The sequence below is a fragment of the Camellia sinensis genome, chromosome 10, assembly GCF_055761805.1.
Source record: "Camellia sinensis isolate YWXY chromosome 10, ASM5576180v1, whole genome shotgun sequence".
Taxonomy (NCBI): Eukaryota; Viridiplantae; Streptophyta; class Magnoliopsida; order Ericales; family Theaceae; genus Camellia; species Camellia sinensis.
In genome coordinates this window covers 155,877,354-155,901,852 of record NC_138970.1, presented here as the reverse complement: position 1 = coordinate 155,901,852, position 24,499 = coordinate 155,877,354, and the positions used below count along the sequence as shown (strand labels likewise).

Sequence of the window (24,499 nt, the reverse complement as noted above, 5' to 3'; positions counted from 1 at the left end):
ATTGTCCGGTTTCATTAAAGAATCCCACTACGGCTTAGCCGTCCTCGGTTATGACCTAGCTCCTACTCAATTGGACTGATCTGTGGAAGATTTAAAATGTCTAATTCAACAAGCAAATAAAGTAAACCGGGCTTGCAATCCGATATTACCCCGGCTAAATCGGACTAGGGCCTTGACCGAGCGCACTGCCACTTGCTCGGCCCAACCCAGCTCGACCCAAACTTGCTTGGCCCAATTTAGCTCGGTCATTACCTCGGCCCAATGCTAATTTATGAAATCTCCCTCTCATCAGGAATTTAAATCAATAACACCCTTTTAATTACGAAGGAATTTAAATATTAACCAAACTAATTTAATTCATCAATTTAGTAAGTCCATCATGTTCACCATCTCCCAAATTAATAACACCAAAATAACTTCACATGCCTCATCACTCAAATACACCCACATTTCATGCCTAGCCAATTTTCCCAAATCTTTACAAACAACAATTTCTCAAATTTTCTAAAATCAATAAATCAACATTCACAAAACATTATGAATATAACACTTTTAGAGTCTTTAATTCCAAAATCACCCTATTATTCCAACTTCACAATTTATACAATATTCATCAATATCAATTTATTCTTCTCAAAATAAATTCCAAAAAATCAAAGAAGAAAATATTTCAACTTTATATTTCTCAAAATAAATTTTCTAATCATAAGATGATGTAGATACAACCCATACAACTATAAAAATTTATTTTTTAGATTTTTAGCAAAAATTTATCAACAAAAGGTGATTTTCTCAAATCAATCTCAAAATATCAATATTCTTAACATTTCAACATCATTTTTCTTCCAAAAATTTCCAAACAAAAATCTGAGAAATATATACATGAAACACCTCCTATAATGATATATTTTTTCAAAATAACCCTAACATAACTTTAAAGTAGTAATATGAAGAAAGTTTCTACCTCATAATATGAAGAAAAGCAATCTGAAAAGCAAACTACGCCTGATCAAGAATCTGAGACTACCATTGCAAACACCACGACGAGCTCTCCGACTTTTATTTACAATACTTTTGCAAAATCTCACTCTAAGGATTCCCATTTGAAACCCAAAGATTGAGCAACAATGGAGAAAAGAGAGAGAAACACAAACACACATTGAGAAAGAGAGTGAGAGAAAGAGAGCCAAGCTCTCTGCCAAGCCAACAAAAGAAATGAAATGAAATGGAAGAGGAAAAGATGGCAAGGGCAAAAAAGGAAGGCCACTCGGAAGCAGGGATACTGCTGTGCCTATGGCACAGTAGTAACTGCTGTGCTCTTTGTAGAAGATCATCCTGAGTATTTTTCGATGATCTGAATCGCTTATATTGTAAAATTCGTCGAGAATATTATTCATGTAAAAAATCAAATTAATCGAATATTCATAACCTCATGATTAGGTCCTAATTGTTTTTAAAAATTTATGAAAGTTATGTTAATTGTTAATTTTTATAAAACCAAGTGTGCTTTAGTTACAGGGCTACAGATATCCAATCAACTTGATTTTTTGTAAGGATGATCTACTCGATGTGAACCCTACAATATGAATATTTCAGATCATCGAAAAACACTAGGGACGGCATCCCACAAAGAGCACACCAGTTACTGTTGTGCCATAGGCACAGTAATATCCCCGCTTCCGGGCAACCCACGTGGGTTGTCTTCCCAAAAATTGGTTTTCCAAAAAAAATAATTTTTATAATAATATTTCAAAATTTTATAATATAAATTATAAAATGATATAATTTTTCTCATTACAAAATATAATATTTTTATATACCACAAAAATATAATATTTTGCTCACTACAAAATATATCCATTTTATTCACTATAAAAATATAAAAAATTTCATCGTATGGTGCACATCGTAAAATCAACTATCAACAATTTATTATAATCCTATATAATAAATAATAACAATTTTCAAGGTAGTTACTACCAATCATCTAATTAAAAATGACCAAACAATTAAACATATGTCATTAAACAAACTCAATTTAAATTAAATCTAAGTCATGGGTCTCACCCATAAGTCAAACATGGTCCAATTATATACCATAATAGACCCAACAATTTATCTCAAATCATGGTCCAAACACCCAAAATTCAAATTTCAAATTCTACTATAAATAAAACTAAACACCAATTAGTCTGCATATTCTCATAAAATAAATACTCACCATTAAATTTCAAAATTTTTATCCAACATGCTAGACTCTTATAAGAACAACATAATAAAAAATTTCATAATTTCTAAGATAAAAAATTATTATTATTTTTTTAAAAAAAAATAATTACAAAATTGAACCATTTTCGCATATAACTTTATACAACACTCCAATCCAAATATTACTCAATTAATCTATGCACTGAATATTTAAAAAAAATATTTTGGGTCATTACAATTGATATTTAACAATTTACTTGATAATCTTTTAGTTGAGTTGGATATCCAAAAAAAAATGTTAACAAGCTGTTGTATTAAGTTCAAAATTTATAAAAGCTTAAACTGCCAAACCGATTCGCATCCATTCGTCAATCTATCAATCGACATCCGTCAAACTGAAGGACAGATGCAAATTGTTTCTTTCAATCCTCCAATCCGGAGGACGGATGGCAGATTGGAGGTTCTCCGGCCTCAACCGAACCATGAACACCCCTAATTTTTGGTAAAGTTGATTAACACAAATCATGATTTGATTTCAGGTTGAGAATACACCTTTTTTTTATTTTATTTTCTTTTCTTTTTTTAATAATTTTGAAAGAAATTATTTTTATGAGCCTTTTATATAGGATCACATACACAGTAACGAAAATTTTCATCAACCACTAGCAAATTTATTTGTATTTGACTTTCAATTATTAAAATTTTCTACATGTGAAGTATTAACACTCAAAATCAATTTTCCATTTAAAAAACAAATTTTCATGCTTCGCACAGGTTACCTACTAGTATATAAATAAATCTCATTTAGGTAGATTATCAAAGAACCAATAAATTGTAGGGTTAATTACTCAAAAATCCTATTTGTAAAGTTTCTATTCCATTAAATCCTATTTCATCATTTTTAATCAATAAGATCACATGTTCAAAATATTTATGCATATATGACTGTTTTACCCCTTAATAAAAGACAGAAGTAGTTGAGAAAAGTCAATTCAATAAATGTTAATAAAAAAATATTAGGCGTTCCAAGTACACTACATAATAATATTACTTACCAATCACCAAGTATTATGTTTTATGTCCCATAATAAAATTGTAAGTCCTACTTGATCGTGCCCCAAAAGCAATAGATATTACTCATAATTCAAGTGGGTACTATGGATGTGACATTTACTTTTATTTTATTGTTTCAAAATTTAAAAATTTCATAGATTTTATTATAAACATTTATTTTTAATAAATTATATTTTTTGAGTTTACACAATAAAATCTATCAAATAAGACCAATATTAAATATAAAATTTTATAAAAATAAAATATGAAACTAACAATTTCTTAATTTGCAAAACTATCCAATAAAACGGAAAAATTTCTCAATTTTATAATTAAAAAAAAACTGAGAAATTTCTCAATTTTCCACAGAAATGTTCCATATAATTGTTTCGTCCTGTAATTGAGATATTTCTCAATTTGTTTATGTTTGTTTATGTGTGAAAAAATTACTTTATTTGTTTAAAATTTTAATTTATGGTTAGAAATTAAGAAAATTGTAAATTGAATTATTTTCTAAACTGGGAAATTTTTTTAAACTGAAACATTTTTCAATTAGAAATTATATATTTTAAATAAATTTCATAGTTGCAATCAAATTTTTTAAATTTTGGATGAAATTTATATTTTTTTAGTGTAACTTCCTCATTTTAAGGTTTTTTTTTTTTTTTTTTTAAATTTATCCATAAATCCCATATTGAGAAATGGTGATCTATTTAGTCCCAAAGATTTATAAGACCAATTAGTCTCATAGATTTTGGAAAGGTGAATTTAATATATTCTTTGAAAATTGAGTTTACAGTTATACTTTTATAGATCAATTAATCCTATTAATTTTAAAAATATGCATTTAGTATATTATTTAAAAATTAAATTTAAGGTTTTAAAAATTAAAAATTGGGTTTATATTCGAAAACCATCCCACAGAGATAGTGTGACATCACAAACTCAGAAAGATTATTGTAACTTTCATATTGCATAGCTACTCAGTCTCAACCCAATAATTAAAAAGTCAAGTCCACATATCCAATAAACAACACACCAACCTAGCCGAGGCATTTTTTGACGGATTTATTTTTGTTGTCTGTAGTTTATTATTTGGTTATTTGTTTGGCCCCTTACGGCCTTGTTATTTTTATTTTAATCTTATATGTTGTTTGTTTTATTTTAAATAACACAACTAATATACTAAGCTCACCAAGCCCAAGTCCAAGCCCAAAGCCCAAATAATTAACTACTACTACATAGAGTATCAAATTTCTCTTCATGAGAATTGAACTCAAGATCTTATACCACAATAATTAAGTGTGAGTTGGAGGTGTTGTTGGGCACGAGTGTAGTTTCGATCTAAACTATTTATATTGCCTGATTATGCGTATACAAAAATGAGATTGGTTTTCTTTTTTTCTTTTTTTAAGTATATCGGAAAGACAAAATGACATTCAGCTTATTTGGTTTCATAACTCAGGATTCACTTTTTAAAAAATTAAATTTTTTTTATTTCCTGTGTTTTTTTTTTACTAATTTTTTTAATATTTTAAGTAATTTTTTTAATTTTTAGATACACCTAACATAAATATACTTAAAAAGTATAATATTTGTGAAAAAAATCTTTAAAAAATTCACTAAATACCAAAAATATAAAATAAATATGAAAATTCAATACATTTTTTGTATTATTATTTATTAATTTTTTAAAATATTTTTTATAAATATTTTACTTTTTAGATACAACTAAGTAAGATTCATCTAAAAAATTAAAAAAAAAATTGCTTAGAATTTTAAAAATATTTACTAAATAAAAAATACGAAAAATAAAATACTCAATTTAAAAAAAAAAAAATTAAATTTAGGAAATTAAAATAAAAAAACAGTGACTGGTTTCTGATAAGCATATTATGATAATACTCCCTTCATCCACCCCGGGAAAAACCGTTATCTTCCCATCAGTCTATAAGAGAAATTAACTTGAGCCCACTAAATTAATTAGGCCCAATCAGAAAGTCCAAGATCGGTGGGCCCAAATTTATCGCCATCAAACAAGCCAAATCGCTCTAAACTTTGAAAGAGTTCGAATCCACAAACTTAGAAACTTACTCGGGCCCGGACTCGAAAGGGTATTAAGCAAGCCTAGAGATCCAAGGCACTCGGGCTTCAAACAAATTCGATCGCAATCTAGAAGCCGCTCCATTGGTAACATTTGCGGACTTGGAGCATTTCGGGATTGACCCACCAGAATCATGAGTGAGGTTAGAGCCTGAACAAATGGCTCGAATCCCGAGGACGGTGGGTGGAGATAAATTCATTTATCGGTTAATTTAGCCTATATCCAGGTCGATGTGGCACGACGCCGGAGGGTCCATGAGACTCGACAATATTTAGCAACGAGGGGTCTTCTAGGATTACCTCGGCCCTTTGGGATGATTAAGGATCATTTGTTAGGTGTAGCTAAAAAAAAGGGTTCGCCAAGAGTTTAATCTCCTCTTCAGGGTTTTTTTCATCCTCGGAGAGATCGCCTCTTCGGACAAGGTAGTTAGAGAGAATTTTTCCATATGCCTTGCACATGGACTCCATCTTACATCATAAAATGCCTATAAATATCACCCACTCATAGCTTTACAAGGGATGGATTTTAGAGAGACAACTCTTGGGAAAGAACTAATTTTCCTTCTCCATTATCTACTTTGAGAATGAAAGTGGGAGATCCATGGGAGAGCTTTGCCATTATTCTCTCTCTAACTGCTTTACTGTAACAACCCCAACCCTTAATTAACGTTAATTCATGCTTAAGTGTACCTAACAAGTGATTAAGAAGAAATCATGTGTTAATGTCATGTGTGTTGCATTATTAATGTGTCTCTATCTATTTAGCGTAGAAAGATCTGTATATGTTTTAGTTTCGATCTGCAAATTGAAGGCCTTATCGACATCCGACTCAGAAATTAATTTGATTTATATGTCCATCAGGATTTATAGGATTTTATGGTAGGTTTAATTTAAATTCAATTTGGGACGATTAAATTAGAATAAATAAGGTTAAATTATTTTGAATCCAAATTAATTACAAGTGTGCCATTGAGTGGGCTTATACAAATTGTTGCACACCTTATACATAATTTGGACTTGTCATTTTCCATCCTCAAGACCCAAAACGTGAGAGAGAGTGAAGAAGGAAGAATTGGCTCAAAACTTAAAGAATTTGGGGCTCAAATTATAGGATGCTAGGAATTGTTGTCATTGATGAAGACTTAAGGGTTTTGACTTCAACCATTGTAGATTCAAGCCTCTAGGTAAGGGACTAAACTCTAAATTGAGTAATTGAGTTAGAATCTACAAGATTATTGATGAATTAAGTAAATTCGTGGTAGAATTGCATTAGAGTTGGGAGAATTGGGCCATATCATACATGCATGTGTTATTCTTCACAATTTGAGCATAACTTCAAAGGATTCTTTCATGCATGTATTTATTTCATCTATGTTTTGAGAATTCATCATGTTTTTTTTAATCAAATTGCCAGATTTAATCTTGGTTTGAGGTGTTTGAACTCAAGGGAGATCATGCATGTTGTATTTATGTTTTATTCATGAAGTGTTAGTTGGAATTGTGTTCAATTGGCATGCCTTTGGGCCATGGTTTCTTGAAATATCTTTAATTCATGTTGCTTTAGGGTCTTCATGTATTTTTTTTCTCAAGTTTTGGCCTAGAAAAATTGAGTTTGAAGCTTTAAAGGTTGAGTTTTGTGCTTGAGGATCAATCTGGAAATTCCAAATTTTTGATCCACGCTTGAGCGAAGGACTTCACGCTCGAGCGTACACTCTGAGTACATGCACTTCCGCTCGAGCATCGAGAGTCACGCTCGAGCGTGAAATGCATATGCCCAGAAGTTCATGTGTTTTGCAGTCTGCTCGAGCGAGGGAATCCGCACTTGAGTGAGGGTCTGAGTCTCACGCTTGAGCATGGGTCTAGCGTCCATCGAGCGTGAAAAACATGCAACCAGTACTTTTCATGAGTTTGCAGTCCGCTCGAGCGAAGGAAGTCACACTCGAGCGAAGCTTCATTGTCTGTATGTCCACTCGAGCGGGAAAAGCCATGCTCGAGCGTGGACCCTATTTTCAGCAAGTTTTGAAAAATGTTTTCCAGCACATTTTACATCCTCATGCCATCCTAGGCATTCCTAGGCCATGATTAAAACTCCATAATGAGGTTAATGGCTAAACACACACTAAGAACAAACAGAGGAAGTTATGTATAACTCGAGCGTGTGTTTCAAGTAGGTAATTGTATGTGCATGCGTGTAGGTCACGCGCCTCGGGATAAGTGAAGTGCCATTTTGTCATCTAGTTGGGGCGACCAATTATTGTGAGTAATAACTCTGTAAAGTTATGTTTAACTTTAATTATTTCCTGATGATAAGAAATGACAAGTTCCCTGAAATGCTATGTTTTGTATAAATGAATGGTTGTCCAAATTTTCTTTGAACGTAATTATGGTACTCGTGGCACAGGCCCTCGCCCGGGAGAAATAATACTGTGGCACAGGCCCTCGCCCGGGGGAAATAATACTGTGGCACAGGCCCTCGCCCAGGGGAAACAATACTGTAGCCTATGTATGAGATATGTTGCCCGGTACCAGAGGTTCTTTCATGAAACTTGATAAACGTGACCCAAGAGACATGTTTGTGCCAAGGGTTGTACCACACATAACTTGAATATGGATATAATTATGACTCTGTTCTGTTTCGAGATTTGAAACATGTTATAGGCATCATTCATTAACGTTTTTACTCTGTTATTATTCACTGGGCTTTAGCTCACTCTTTATATTATGTATGTAGGTGAGCAAGCATGAGATCAGGCCCAAAGTTGATGGCCTACACTTCGGTTTTGTCAGCTAACCATTGCGCCTCCCGAGGAGGTTTCGTTGAAGTCAAGTTTCATGGCTGTTTTTGGTTATTATGTTAGGCTATGTTATACTATGTTTTGTTTGGGCAAAGTGTCTGGTAATGTATACCTGGAAATGATGTGTAAAGTTTGTTTTACTGTTATAAAAAGTTTTAACTTACCTGCTCCATGTATGTCAGCACAGCTCTATGGACTATGTATGTCTTGATTAATTGCTTCCGCGGCCCCTATTATATACCATCATGCCAAGAGGCCTTTGGTAATCCAAGGATTACTGGCCGGTTACGATGCTAAACCTATAGGGGCAGGTTTGGGTCGTGACATTTACCTTTTTCTTCACCCAATCTCTTATCTCTATCATCTCTTTGCTTTTGTGTTCTTGGTTGTGACTATTGAAGAATCTAAGCCTCTCATCATTTCTAGAGAATTCGAATTTTCTTTAAAGATCTTCGAAGATCTTCAAATTTTCCAACGACATTCTTGAACCCTCTCATACACAGTCTTGTTTGCGCTACCACTTCTCACCGCCACCGATTTTCCCCAACCAAAGTCATTCCCAAACACATTAAATTGAGGCAAACTACTAGTCGTCAAGGCATTGTTTGTCATCACACTCATTTTCCAATAGTTTTGGATTCTTTACCCAATCCTCGTACAACTTTCTAATCCCATCATTCATCTGCAAAGCAATCGCTTTATTCATTTGCCAAGTCACCCAACCAAGTCCTTTCCAAACCACCTTCTCTGCCACGGCACGTAAAGTCTCACCATTAATTATATTCCCAAAATACCCTTTTGCCAACGGGGGGTCGAAGCCTTGGCCTCGCAATCACTAGTAAAATGTACTTCACCTCTTGGGTAGTGTCATTGACGTTTTGGCAACGTATGACAGATCGCCATAGATGAGCTAATAATGCTTGGAGAGAGGAGATAGTGGTGGTGTTCATCTCGGCATTGGCTTTGGCTTTAAGTTTTGTAATTTCCTCTTTCGTGAAATGAAAAACCATCTCTTCTACTTTTGGTAAAACGAAGGTATTGCTAATTTGCTCGAAGGAAAAAGGGATTCGAATGGGTCAGTCGACATTACTAGGAAACCAACGGTTAACAACCGGAGATCGTGATATTTTGTTAGAACCTCCAGCCATTTCGAACCAAGAATTAAAGAATTGCGAGAAACACGACTTGTCAACAACCGCATGATTCATGGTGCAGCCCATGAAGAAGTCGTCGACAAGCTCGGTTACTTGAATCGCAAGCAATGGTTTGGAAATGCCTTCATGGTTAAGGTGACCATTTAATGGGAAAAAAGAGTGGACAAATCGAGGTACGTGCACGGGACTGAGGATATCGCTAACAGTGACATTGTCAGCAATGGCATGAACGAAATGCGCTCCAGCATTGTTGCAGTCTACGAAGAACGAGGAGGAGTTGTCATCATTTTTTATGGTACCGAGACGGCCAGCGAGGAGAGGAAAGAAGTCAAGTGTGCGAGAAAATGAGATCTTGGGATGATCAACTATGGTGTTTGCTAGCAGTGGGTTTGAGGAATAGAAAACCCTTTTGGATAGGGCCTAGTAAGAGAAGTTGGAGATCCCATGGAGTCAACTCAATCCTATGATGAGTTGATTCACCATGGCGATGACTAGTCGCTTGGACTAGATCAATGGACATGAATCGAATTTTCGCCATGTTTCTGTCACTACAATTTTTTTCTATTTTTTGTTACTTGTATGTTTGATCAATGCTCAACGTTTTGAAGCCTTTTGTGAGTGTTAAATAGAAAAAGTTAGCAATATAACAGACACGTGATAGACATGTGTTGGATAATTTCCAGCTGTCATCCACCAACGCAATGCAAACATATTTCCACATATCATCCACCAGCGCAATACAACATACACGTGATAGACATGTGTTAGAATTTTTTTGATTTGTTTAGTTATATATTTTGAAAATAATTTTAGAGTTGGAGAGTTTTTAATAATTTTATATTTTGTTGGGAGATTGACCAATAAGTCCCATATTTTGGATTTGTAATCTATATAGTTCTTACATTTTTTCTTGTGATCCATTTAATCCTTTTGGATATGTAATGACTCATTCTCCCGTCACATTGGAGTGTCACATTTGAAAAAAGTATACTAAAGAGTTTTTTGGTATTACATTATACCCGCCACATTGGAGTGTCACATGTCATGTTTGAGAAAAGTACACTAAGGACTTTTTAATTTTTTTTTTAGAGTGTCATATCATGCCAACCACGTTGTCACATTTAAGAAAAATACATTAAGGAGTTTTTATTTTTTTGAAGTGTTACATCATACCTGCCACTAGGGCTAAGCAAAGAATCCGTAAAATCTGGAATCCGATCCAGTCCAGTCTTATCCGATAGGTTTGGATTGGTTTTTTGAATCCGTGGTTCGGTTCCGGATTTGAAATTTTAAAATTCGTAGGCCACGGATCAATTCCGGATTGAACCCCACAGTTCTAGATTGGAATCGATTCGGACTGTCTAGAAATAATCTATATTTATACCATGTACAATGTATGTTTTTTCTTTGATTTCTGGTATAGTGTTATTCATTGTGTTACGGAAGTAAGACAAAAGGTAGAAGACTTAGTCTACATGTTACCAATTAAGGTGCATCCATAAAGATTGAAAGCTGGGCCCATTCCTAAAGTAACTTGAGAAAAATAAATATAAATATATTGCAATAAGTTAACCATATGTTATGTATATATGTATTTTATATTGACAAAAGCATTCATCAAACTAAAATTATCCATTGATGAGCCATCTAGCTTATTCGGAAGCAAATTGATTTATCAGCAATATTAGCTAATTTGGTAGAAAACAAATATATCACCCAAGAATTATGCATGATCTTATCAATTCCTAACATCAGAATGGTGGTTCAGTTATTACTTAATAGTAACACACAAATAGACCCACACAAAGGATTTTTTTGCTTTAAATGTTCTATATTTTTTTTGTTATATAATTATGTGAATCTGTGGTCCTAAACCTATCCAATCCGTGTTTAAACTGATTGGTTCGAATTGGTTCTACGATTTAAACAGATTGAATTAGTTCTAATTTTTCAGAAACCGTAGATAACGGATTGGTCCTGATTTTCTCCTAATCCGGACCATGCTCACCCCTACCTGCCACGTTGTCACATTTGGAAAAAGTACATTAAGGAGTTTTAAATTTTTTTGGAGTGACACATCATTGGAATGTCACATTAATATCTACCACATTGGCGTATCACACTATACCTGTCACATTAATAAAAGGGTATAGTTGTCCACTAAAACACTACCATAATAAAAAAAAATAGGACCACACAGAAAGCAACTCGTCACTAATAGGGCTTGATAGATCAATAGAAAAAATTTGGACCAATTGGAGTACTTGTTTGTAAGATGAGATTTATTGATAAATATCCCTATTTTGTTATAATTGAGTAGATGTGCGTGAGAAAAAAAATGATTGAGAATGAGAGAGGCAAGAGAAAAAATGATTGATTGATATATAAGAGTGAGAAAGTGGTTTTGAAATTTTTTTTTCAAAAATAGTATCTTCAAATACAAACCAAACAAGTCCTAGATTTTTAAGAAAAGATGTATAGAAAAGTAAAGAAGTGATGTGATAATTTATAATAATTTTTTAATTTTTTTGACTAAAATATATAATTAACAGACAAGACCTAAGAGTTTGTTTGGCATCTTTTAAATAAATGTATTTATTTAAATAAATGTATTTATTTAAGTCACATTATTTTCTTATATTTTTTATATTTTTTTAATAAAAATTTAAAATATATATATATATTTATTTAGATTGTTCTAATTCAAACAACCCTAAGCTATTTTACTGATTATTTTGATTTTTTAAATATTTTACAAAAAAAAAAATGTGAAATTATATACTGTAAGGGAAGATAGGTTGTGGACTTTTTTGACTATTTTAACCATAAAAAATAAAATAGGCTATTTTAGCCACAATAAACAAAACATTACATCCAACCTATAATCATTACACTTTTTTCTCACAAAAAAAGTTAAAAAAGCCAAAAAGCCAAAAAATTCTTTCCAAACTAAGCTTTTTAGCCCAGGTTAAAATAGCCAAAAAAGTCAAAAAATCAAAAAGCCAACCCACTTTCCAAACCAACCCATAGAAATGTTAAATTACCTATTTGCCCTTGGGGATTCTAGTATCTGATCTGATGCTTCTGATAGGAAAAAGAGCTGAGACCATGTATGCAAATCTTACAAGATAGTGGCCTCGTTTGATGTAACTTTTAAAACAGATTATAAATTATAATTTAATAAATTATAAATTATGATTTTAATCAGAAGTTATTAATCTGTTTGATGTAGTTGTTGAATTATAGATTTAAGTTGTTGAGTAGTGTTCGTTAAATAAGCTGTGAAGTATCTTTTTTAATTAACTTTTATTTTATATTATTCACTACTTATCTACATTTCTCATAAAAAATAATAATAATAATTTATTGTCCATTTGAGTCTTTTTCTATTTTAAAAAAATTAAAAAATAAAGAAATCTAAGAGTATAACCGTAAATTAACGTATCCATAGCAAAAGTTAATAATCAGAACCAAATAATGAACAACTTTTTAGAATCAATTTTTTTGAATTAAAATAAATTGTTAAAATTAAAAATTATTTGAAATAAGTTTAATCAAATATCCTAAAATAACTTTTTCAAAATAAAAAGTCATAAGTTGATTTTAAAAACAACAGCGCTGCATACCCCAGTGGGGGTCCCACCCCCAGTGACGTGGCGCGCCCCACTGGCTGAAAACTCAAAAAAAAAAAAACAAAAAATTTTTTTTTCGGACCAATTCTGGAGCGACACCTCACTGGGGATCGACCCCCAGTGGGGCTAGGAAGCATTTTTCTTTTAAAAAATCTAAACAAACACCCCCACCGTACAGAAGCAATGATGCGTCATCAGTTACAGAGAGAGGTGTTTTGAAAACTTATGATGCGTCATCAGTTACAGAGAGAGGTGTTTTGAAAACTTAATAAAAAATTAAGGCTTTGGTTGGTAAGCCACTCAAATTATAGTTTCATTCATTGATTTGAGTGTGTTATTTGTTTTAAAATTTCAAATTATAATTCTACATCAATTTTTCAAAACTCAATTCAAAACATATTCATTACTTTTCAAAACTCATAACCAAACACTTAATTCAAAACTATTTTCAAAACTCAATTCAAATCAATATTTTAATTTTTTAAATATTTTAAATATTTAAATATTTTAATGTTGTTAAGATTTTAAATATTTTAATATTTAAATATGTTACAATTTTTTTAATTTTTTAATTTTTTGAATATTTTTAAATATTTTAATTTCAAAATATTACGATTTTAATTTTTTAAAATTTAAAATATTTTATAAAAATAAATTCAAACTCTATTTTATAAAAATATTTTTAAATATTTTAATTTTTTTGTTATGTATTTGGTTACAATTTGAGTATAGAGTTGTGAAGTAGTATAAAGTTTCGAGTGATGTGTTTAGTTATGAGTTTTAAAAATAATTTCTTAATTGAGTTTTGTTTTTTGTGTTTGGTTACGATTTGAGTGTAGAGTTGTTTTTAAATTTAAAATATTAACATTTTAAATTATTTAAATTTTTTGAATATTTAAATTATTTAAATTTTTACGATTTAAATTTTTTGAATATTTATTTTAATTTTTTACTTATTAAATTTTTTAGATGATTTAATTTTTTTGAATATTTATTTTGAAAAAAAAATTATTTCCTTTGTAGTATTTTCAATTAAAAAATTGATTAATGTTATTTTCTGTTAATAATAAATTTTTTTAATTGAATTTTAAAAAGAGTTTGGTTATGAGTGTTGATCAGAATTTTCAATAGTGTGAAAGTAGTGTGTTTTGTTATGAGTTATAACAATTTGAATTAAGTTTTGAAAACTCTTTCCAAAACTTATAACTAAACAAATTTTTTTACTTCACATGTCAAATCAAACTTTCAAAACTCAATTACACACTCAATTCAACACTCTGTTCAATAACCATAACCAAACAAATTTCTACACTAAAATTATAATTTCATAACTCACAAACTCAAAATACAACTGATACTCTCAAATCATATTTACAAAACTCTACCAAACTCAACCTAACTTTTTAACTTTTTAATTTTTTTTACATAAAAAAGTCACCAAAAAATTACAAAAAAAAATTAAAAAATCCAAAAAAAAAATTAAAAAATCAATCTTTTATCAACTTTTTAAAACGTTCACTTGGATTTCAAAATAATTTTTTTTTTTTAATTTCAAAATAATCAGTGGTTGGTCATTTTAGCAAGAAGTTATTGATCGTTCTCGGACATGTGGTGTCTTGTGTTTTGATGGGTGAAAAAGATAATAAGGGGTCTTTTAGAAAGACCAAAACAAGTCAATTTTTAAATTTTTATATATTTTGGATCACATCATTTCTCTTTTTTTTTTTATTTACAAAAAAATAAAATAGATTAAAAAAGTTAAAAATTTAACTTTTTACTAATTTTTCAAAACACCACAAGATTTATAATTTTATGAGTAATATTAGAGAGTTTAAAAATTCTATTAAATTTTTATGAAATGTCTTATATAGATTTACATAATGTGATTCATACACTCACGTAACACATTTGATAAATTTTTTTGAAATTTCTAATATTTTTGTAATTTTATACTAGGTAATTGAAAATATATAGAAATATAAAAAATTTTGATTGATTAAGAACATGACTATGACATTTTCTTAGATTAATTAACAATTTTTTTCATTTTAGCCATCACAGCTTCCCAGAGATGCTTGCACCGAGATAAAGATCCTTTTAGAAATAGATTATTTTTCTGGAATTTTTGATTATTTTGATTTGATTAAAAAAAATATATGTTTGATAGTTGACTTCTTATAATTAATTTAATAATTATGAAAAAAATTAAATGATTATAGTTCACTTATCATATTTTATCTTATTAACTATTTTAATTTTTTTTTAATTGACTAAATATAACTTTGGTATGTGAGATTGGTATTAAAATAGTCACAGAAAAATAAAATAGGTTACGAAGTCAATAAGATAAAATATCACATTCAAACTATAATTTTTTTTTTTTCTCAAAAAAATCAAAAAAGATTTTTTTTTTTATTGTTGACTTCTCTTTTTTCTTTTTGTCTTTTTTTTTTTCATTTAAAATATGTTGATCTCACATTACATGATTTAAGACTTTAAGGTGTGTTTGTTTTGAAGGATTAGGGGGTGGGATTGGACTATTAGTCCCACCAGACCAATAGTCCATTGTTTGTTTTATTTTATTTTTTTTGCTTCGGACTAATAGTTTCCCCGGACTATTAGTCCCACAAATATGAGACTATCCTATCCCATGGGAGGGGGTGGGATAGAAACCATGGGATTGGTATCCCATGCGATTATTTTGTGAAATGTCCATTTTACTGTCCGTTTTACTGTCGATGTTATTACTTAGCAAATAATTAGAAAAGGATAAAATAATTTTTTGAACATTTATAAATTATTTTTTTAGTATTGTTAATTTAAATTATATATTAAATCAAAATTTTTAATTGTAAATAATAAATTATAAATTATGGCCTTATAAATTAAATTTTTTTAGTGTTGTTAAAAAATTAAATTTACATATTAAATTAAATTATTTTTTTAGTGTTTTTAATTTAAAATTATATATTAAATAAAAAATATAAATTATAAATTAAATTTATTTAAAAATAATAAATTATAAATTATGGCCTTATAAATTAAATTTGTTTATTGGTGTTGAAAATTTAATTTATATATTAAATAAAATTATTTTTTATTGTCGTTAATTTAAAATTATATATTAAATAAAAAATACAAAATATAAATTATAAATTATAAATTTAATTTAATTGAAAAATAATAAATTAAAATAATTAAAATATTGTGCAAAAAATAAAATAAAACAAATTTTTATTTAATCTAGCTAAAAATAATTAAAATATTAAAACTATGTTTAATATTTCTATTACTTAGTAAATAATTGAAAATGATAAAATAGTCATTTGAGCATTTATCATTCTCCATAATATCTCAAGCAAACATTGGATAACTAAAAATAGTTCAATCCAGACGTCTAATCCCATGACTAAACAAAAATAGGATACAAATTTAATCCAATCAAATAGTCACAGGACAATGTATTCCATGACTAATAGTCTGATGGATTACAATCCCCCCTTATCCAATCCGTCCAAACAAACGCACCCTTTGTATGTATGTAAAAAGTTTCCAAATTTTGGGAGAATAAACATAATAAAGTGCAAGTATCACAAGATAATACATAGCAAATAGCAAATAGTGACTTGGATTTGGCCCAATAATCTTGTAGTCATATTTTAAAATGTGGTAAACTAATGATGCAATGACAAGCCAAACTCTAATATTTCAATCACATTAATAACCACTCCCTCACACTAGACTAATAAAAATTCATGTATTATTCAAACTCATACTCTAATATTTCATCACATAAACAACCACCCCTTCACATTAGGCTCATTATGGACAATTTTCTTTAGCCGAAAGGTTTTTCACTTTTCTAGGATAGAAAATATTGATTCACTTTATTATGTCAGAATAGTTAAAGGGCCCTGAAAGTATGCTCATAATTTTGTTCGTAGTTTTGCCAAGAATATGCGTCGGTGACATTCAGTTAGGCCCTGTTTGATTCCTTATACTATTAGTGATGGAATAAATAATTTCATAGGATAATTATGTATAAGATTATTAATATCTACTCTCATTTGCTATTAAATATGTTATAATTTTGTAAGATTAAGAGTCCTACGTATTATTAAGCCGATGTCATTTATGTGATCCAAACGTAAGAATATAAATTTGATAGGATTAACAATCCAATCCTATGTCTTTATCTTGGAATCAATTGTGAAATTCATGGATATAATAAAGTTTTTGGGTAAATTTTTGTATGGAATTGTAGCATTGTTGTTATTATATATATTTTTTATCAAGAAAATAAAAATTTTATCAAAAATATGAAATTAATGGAACATTATTGTTATTATATATTGGATAAATTACACTAACCTCCCCTCTAGCCCAACAGTGTTGATGTAATTAGGGGAAATTCTACTACACACATCTCTTGAAAAGAATTCTACCTTATGCACCTTTAGTTATGCTATTTTCTTTTTTAATTATAATACTATTTTAGTTATGACTCATGAAATTTTTAATTATACCTCATGTGATATTTAGTTATGACTTCTTCTTCTTTTTTGTTATATATATTTATGACTCAAAAAATATAAAATTATGTCAATTTTTTCTTTAATTATAAGAAGTATATAGTACACACACCGCTTTCTTTTCCTATAATTACATAGACTTTTCTTTTCCTAAGGCTAAAGTGATTGAAATTAATATAAATATTATGAAATCACAATGATAGATAAGATAAAATATATATTTAAATGTAATGTAAAAAAAATGATGCTATCATTTTTTCATCTATATAACTAATGAATTATTGATAAAATTGAACTAATGGATTGTTTAGTTTTTGAGTTGGGCTAAAAAATTACAAAAGGACAAAAAAAAGTCAAAAAATCACAAAAAGATATACTAATTCACTTTCTAAACCCACTGAACTAAGACCCGTTTGTTTTCAGAGATAAAATTTAGGGGATTGATAATGAGGGGATTAAATAAAATTGTGTTTGTTTTGATGATAGTTATTAGTGTAGGGATTGTTAGATTATTACCTTATAAAAAAATATAAAATATTAAAACAAATAAAATTATGATTTTTACTTAACAAAAAATACAAAAATATTAAACATTAATGTTATTAAAAAAATGCCCAATATGTAAAAATAAATAAATAAATAAATAATAAAAACAACAACAACAACAACTAAGCTAGATGACTAATCTTCTAATACCACATTTTCTTTCTCCATCTCAATCCCAACACCAAGGCTTATCTTAATCCTATCAAATTATGAATCCCCTCTCCATCTCTCATAACAAATACAACGTATAGTGGGTCTCACCTCTATCTCTCAAAACCTCTATCTCTCAAAACAAACGGGACCTAAATAAGATAATTTAACTTAATATAATTATGTCAAAATTTTAAAATTTATTATATTTTAACTAAACATAATTTTCCCATTTATGTGGTGGTCTAGACTTTTGAAGCGAATGTCACTAATAACATACATTGAATCCACATTAATTGACGTGTCAAACTGCAAATTTGACATATTTTGAGTATTCAAACTCAAAGAATCCAAAGCTGAGAGCCACAACATCGGTCTATTTTAGGAATGGTAAAAAGTTAATTTTTTAATTTTTTTTTAAAAACATATAAAAAATATAAGAAATAATATTTTAAAAAAAAACTGATTTTCAATTTTTTTTTTTTACTCTTCCCAAAAAAAACCATCATAATAATATATGTTCATAAGCATTACCGACCAAATTTCCTACGCTAAAGTGATATGTTATCGTTTAATATTCCTCATTTGTTATTCACAATAAATATTTATTTATTTTTGCTACAATTTTCATATCGTACCTAATCCAATAAATAAGACATAGGGTCCTTTTCACGACTGTATCATATAAAGTTTCATAAATAATATAATATGGTAAAATTGATTAGGACTCTCAAAATTACTTTCCTTTGATTTATTATTCCTTTAACCTTTTTTCTCTGGCTTTTTTTTTTTTTAATTTTGTGTTCACTTTTTCATCGTTTTTTCTCTCTCTACAAATTTAAAATCTAAATACAATCAAGATAAAGTCATTACAACAAATAAGAAATTTAGGGAAAACTATTTTTGTGTCCAAAAGTAAAATTTTTGTTGTAAAAAATATTTGAGGACCAATTATTGTAGTCGCAAGAATGGTCACTAAAAGATTATCTCAAAAAGTTTTTTTTAAAAAAAGAGATAATTACAACAAAAAAAAAATATTCTAGAGTTCGAGCTCATAATAAAATAAACCCTGAGTTTTTAGTTTTATCAATTTAAACATTAATATTTTTGTTTGTTTTCAATCTAAACCACTTGCTTATTTTTCTCATTAAACTCAATGTAAGTATAAATAAAATGTCTAAAGTAACCTTTTATGAATTTAATGACTAAAATATCTATCATTCTATTGATTTTACTTAACAAAAATAGGTAAATGGTTTAAATTGAAAACAAACCCAAAGTATAAGGTTTAAATTAACAAAATTGAAAATTCATGATTTATTTTGTTACACAGCTCAAACTCTGGACTATTTTGTAATTTGTCCAAAAAATAACTTTTAGCGACAATTTAAAAATGTCACCAATAAATATAAAATAATTTTGTCCAAAAAGGTTTGTTGTTTTGAGTCAAAAAAATTGTATCCAAAAGAATAGTTATTCATCACTAAATGCCTAATTTCATTACTAAAAATACAATAATAACACTTTTACAATAAAAATATTTTATTCCTATAAAGTGATTTTATCTTTAAATTTTTATCCTAGCACAAGAATATGCAAGAAGAAAGATGTAATTTATAGCACTCTTTTGGGTAGAAAGAAAACACGTCCTTTTCTCTTTTCTTTTTTCCTCTTTTTTTCGAGTAATTCTATTTCCACACGTTATTTATACTCTGTGAACATCTTTCTTAGTACATACACTTAATGAATTTGTTTATCTTTTGTTTTACTCATTCTACACACAAAATGTTCCAAATATGTCCATAACATATAATGTGTATAAAAATTCCAACACATTATGTACACACACCACATAAAACATAAACTCCCACCACACCCGTAAGCCTAAGTCAAAACCTAAATCGTGCCCAACACATGACATTTTTTTGGTACACTCCAGCAATTTTTTGACCATATTTACTAAGGTATGCAAAGAAAAAAATTTAAATCAATAATTTTTTATATTATTTTACTATTATTCTTTAAAAACTAATATTCTGTTTAGTTTTAAGTTTTCAAAAATATTTTTGTTAATTTTAAAATCTTTTTTTTTTTTTTTTTTAGTAAACGTTTTGCATATTTAATCAACCTTTTACTTTTAGAATCACTTAATTTAGATACATGTAAAAAGTAAATTATTTGCCAAAAATCTTTAAAAAAATAATAAATACAAAAAAAAATATGTACTGAATTTTTATATTTTTATATGCTTTTTAAGTGTATCTAAATTGAGTGAATACAAAAAATAATAATTAGAATATTAAAAATGTTCACTAACACAAAAGAATACGGATTGAAATTTTCAAAAATTATTTTTCAAAACTCAAATACCAAACTGAGTGTAAGTTATTGTTATACTATTTTCATTATTCATTCCATATTGACTGGCAACGAGATGGAAATAATTTGGTACTGATTATCCAAATACATTAAACAAATTTGACAATCAATAACTGAATCAAACTATAGTTTTTGATTTTGTACTTTCGAACCAAATATAAATTTTTGACATATAACTATTTTTTAAGTTGGTTTTCGAATATATGAAATATTTTCAAAAGTTAATTTCCGTATAGGTGCAACATTTTCAAAACTGGTTTTTAGAATGACAATTGCAACAATGAAAAAAAAAATACTTCCGAACCAAAAAACTCACCTATTCGTTGTCTAATTTTTTAATAGCCATAATTTTTTTCCTACATCTAAACATTCATTATTTTGTAAATCCTCCATCATACAAATCAATAATAACGATGTGGTGTAATGGAACAATGTTATAAGCATTGGATAAGGAGTGAAATTTTGAGTCATATCGGTCAAATCTATGAGAAACAATGAAGGAATAGTAAAGTGAACAATGATCAATGGAGAAAGTGAGAAAGAAAAAAAAATAAAAAAGAAAGTCTGATGTGTGTATTTTTTGAAAAGAAAGTGTGCATTGAGAATTTTCATGTAAAAGATGTGTAGTAAAAAAATTTAGTTTTAAGGATTGATGTGTGTATTGATATCCATATTGGTCATTTTATTTAGTGGAAAAATTAAAGAAAAAGCTAATTCATTAAGTGTGTGCATAGAGAGTAAATGATGTGTGGAAATAGAATTACCCCTTTTTTTCCCCTTTGTGCACTCTGTCCTTGATACAGATGGTCATAATTTTTTTACAAAAAGTACCCACATAATAAAAGAATAATGTTTGAGGACCCGAAATTAGGGGCTCGAATTGGCTCAAAACCCAAAACGACGTCAAACGACGTCGTTTTGGGTTTTGATTTTTTTTTTTCTTTCTTCCTTTCCTTTACTTCCTTTTCTTTCTTCTTCTTCGTTGAGTTGAACAGAGGCGAGAGAGAGAACACAGAGACGTCGTCGCAGCTCGTCGGCGTCCCAGCTCGTCGGCGTCCCAACTCGTCGGCCGATCTCGCAGCTCGTCGCTCGTCGCTCGTCGGCATCACAGCCCCGCCTCCACTTCTGCCTCTGCCCGCCGCCTCCGCCTCCACCTCCGCCCGATTTTGTTGGCCCCTCCGGTCCAGTTTTCCTCCTCCTTCTTCTCCTCCTCCTCATTCTTCTTCCCCCTAATTTCGAGCCAAATTAGAGCCCCTATATTCGGGCTCTGTATCAAAACCCCATAATAAAATTACAATCATGGTTGGTAGTCTATTTCATTATCTGAATGTCTCAAAATAATATCGTTTTGGAATAAAGCGACGACGTTTTAATACATTCGAATAATTTGGAACACACAAATTCGAGTTACAAAGTATTTTTGATAAAATTACAACGCCAAATTAGTGAGACCAAAATTGAACCTACCACGTTTTAAGGAAATATCAACAATATTGTTACCCATATATATGCCCACTTATTTTACTAGCAATGTTTTGAGTCTGTTTTAATTCAAGTTTCGTGATATTTGTATTATATGTATATGTAGCTTACTTTGTTGATGGGTCTGATATTGGAAAATTCACAATGAAGGTTGTGGACGACATTCGTACCCTAAACAAGTCGGTTCATTTCCGACCATCTTGCAATTTTCTGAACATAAATGAGCTTTCCTCTTTGTGGGAGAAGAAGATTGGATATATGCTCCCCAGGCTCACTGTCACTGAAGATGACCTCCTTGCTGCAGCTGCAGGTTCCATTTCTTACTATTAATTACAACAAAAATATAACCGCATGTTTCTAATTACAATGGAATAGGATTCTCTCCCGTTGAACTGGGTATCCAATTCAATTTTTGTGATAGGATGAGTTGAGTCCTACATTGGGGTCCATTGTGAGATTTGGGCTCACTCACTCACAAAAACCACACTACATGTCTTGTTTAATTTGAGAGAAGCCAGACCTATAATTAACTTTTACGAAAACTATAGAATAAAATCAAGAATCATGAAAAAAATATTATGAAATGTATCATGAAAAATTCTCATTCTTTGATTAAAGTGTAGTATTTTATTATGTGTAATCTAAATGTGGAGTATCTTTCATAATCATCTTTATTATATGTTTTTTTCATAATCCCTAACATTACCCACATCTGCAAAATCTGTTGTCAAGTCTCTCTAAACCCCTCATTTCCGAATCAGGATCCTCTCTTTGATCTCTCTCCTTAATTTCTTGTTTACTGAGTCATTGGGCCTACTTTTAGGCTCAATTTTAATAGTCAGAACCGTTCATATTTTACGATTTGTTGAGTATATCATATCTGTAAAAAAATCAAGTTGATCGGATATCAGAAAGCTTGTGTTCAGAAAACTGTTTATTAATTTTTTTTTAAAAAATGGGTTTGTAGTTCGATGATCCGAACACGCAGTTTGTGATATCTGATCAACTTGATTTTTTACAAGTATGATATACTCAACAAATCTTAAAATATAAACGGTTCAATAAGGCCCAAAAGTGAATCCAATGCCCTAGTAAGTAAGGAGTTAAATAAAGAAATCAATGAGAGAATCGTGATTCCTCATTTCCAACTTCCTAGCAATAGAGACTTCTATCATCACGCCAAAGTAATATTGCTACACGTTGGCCACTCCTCCTATCCTTTTTTGTACAAGATAAAAATAACTCATGCAAATTAATAAATAAATAACATTTCAAGCATCGAAAACCAATTTTTTATAAATTCTATTTTTCCTTTGGTGTGATATATAATTGTGAATTTATTTTGCCTTATTTTTATTATCTTTTCATAATTATATTGCAGAGAATATCATCGTATCGTTTCATCATTCACACACGACATTTTCATCAAGGGTTGTCAAGTTAATTTTTCAATTGATGGTCCAAATGAAGTTGAAGTGAGCAATCTCTATCCAGATGAAACTTTTTGAACTATGGATGAATGTTTTGACGATTTTGTTATGAAGATGGATCGATGGAATTAAAGCCCAAAATCATTTGGTTGAAAGTGCTTGATGTCCATCACACCAATGTGTGCTTGAATGTGGATGACAATATCCAACTATTTATTATTATTATTATTATTTAGAGATATGAATCTATTTAATTTGACTAACGAAATGACATTTAATAAAGTCACATGGAGAAGAAAGATTCATATAGCCGACCTCGTTTGATGGGACTTAGGGCTTAGTTTGATTTGATTTATTATTATATGGAAACAATTTATCAACAAAATTGGAGTCCACGTGTTGCGTATAGTTGATTTTGGATTATGTATGATAATTATTTCGAACTTGTCTAAAAATGTTTTTAGTCAGTTGGAGATTAGGCCTTTGAATCATGAAAATGCATTTTCTTGAAAAGAGTAAAGGTTTTTGGTTTAAATATAGTCAATTATTTGCTCAAAATGCATTATTTTCTTTATAATGTTCAGGGGCATCACTATTTTGGTAAATATGATTTGCATCTTTGTGCTTGCATTAGAGCATCTCCAACGGTAGTAGGCATTTTACCTATCTAAATATTACTATAAAGTATATATTTTATTTTGCATATTAACTGTTTTATGTTTTTACTCCAACCATGCTCTTTATTTTAGCTATTAATCCAAATACTATTAATTTTATAGAATGTCACGTCAACAACAAAGATGGAGGGAAATGATCCTAATGATTGAATACATTTTGCTTAGCGTTGAAGGCTAGTTACATGTAGCTAGTGAATATGAGTTGAGCCAAAATACCTAATCATATGCCTAGTGCGTTGGAATTGAAAAAAGTGAATCACACTAGGCATTTTAACTAACAAGTATGATATGCCTAGTGCATTGGAGATGCTCTTATTGACCTCACTCAAATATGTGGCCTACTAGAAAAAGCTATGTA

The 24,499-nt window shown here is 29.6% G+C and overlaps 1 protein-coding gene and 1 long non-coding RNA gene across 2 annotated transcripts; one reads left to right on the top strand and one right to left on the bottom strand.

The window, feature by feature from the left end:
* Window positions 1–8,621: 8,621 nt before the first annotated feature.
* On the bottom strand, window positions 8,622–9,851 carry LOC114282280 (putative acetyltransferase At3g50280). The gene is made up of 4 exons (XM_082890520.1): window positions 9,819–9,851; window positions 9,298–9,733; window positions 9,009–9,177; window positions 8,622–8,745 (listed from the first exon to the last, which is right to left on the bottom strand). The coding sequence occupies exons 1-4, from the start codon at window positions 9,849–9,851 to the stop codon at window positions 8,622–8,624; spliced, it is 762 nt and encodes a 253-aa protein (XP_082746646.1).
* Window positions 9,852–22,084: 12,233 nt separating this feature from the next.
* Window positions 22,085–23,746, top strand: LOC145801386 (uncharacterized). The gene is made up of 2 exons (XR_014342783.1): window positions 22,085–22,344; window positions 23,416–23,746. It is a non-coding gene; the product is annotated as an uncharacterized LOC145801386 (long non-coding RNA).
* Window positions 23,747–24,499: the final 753 nt, after the last annotated feature.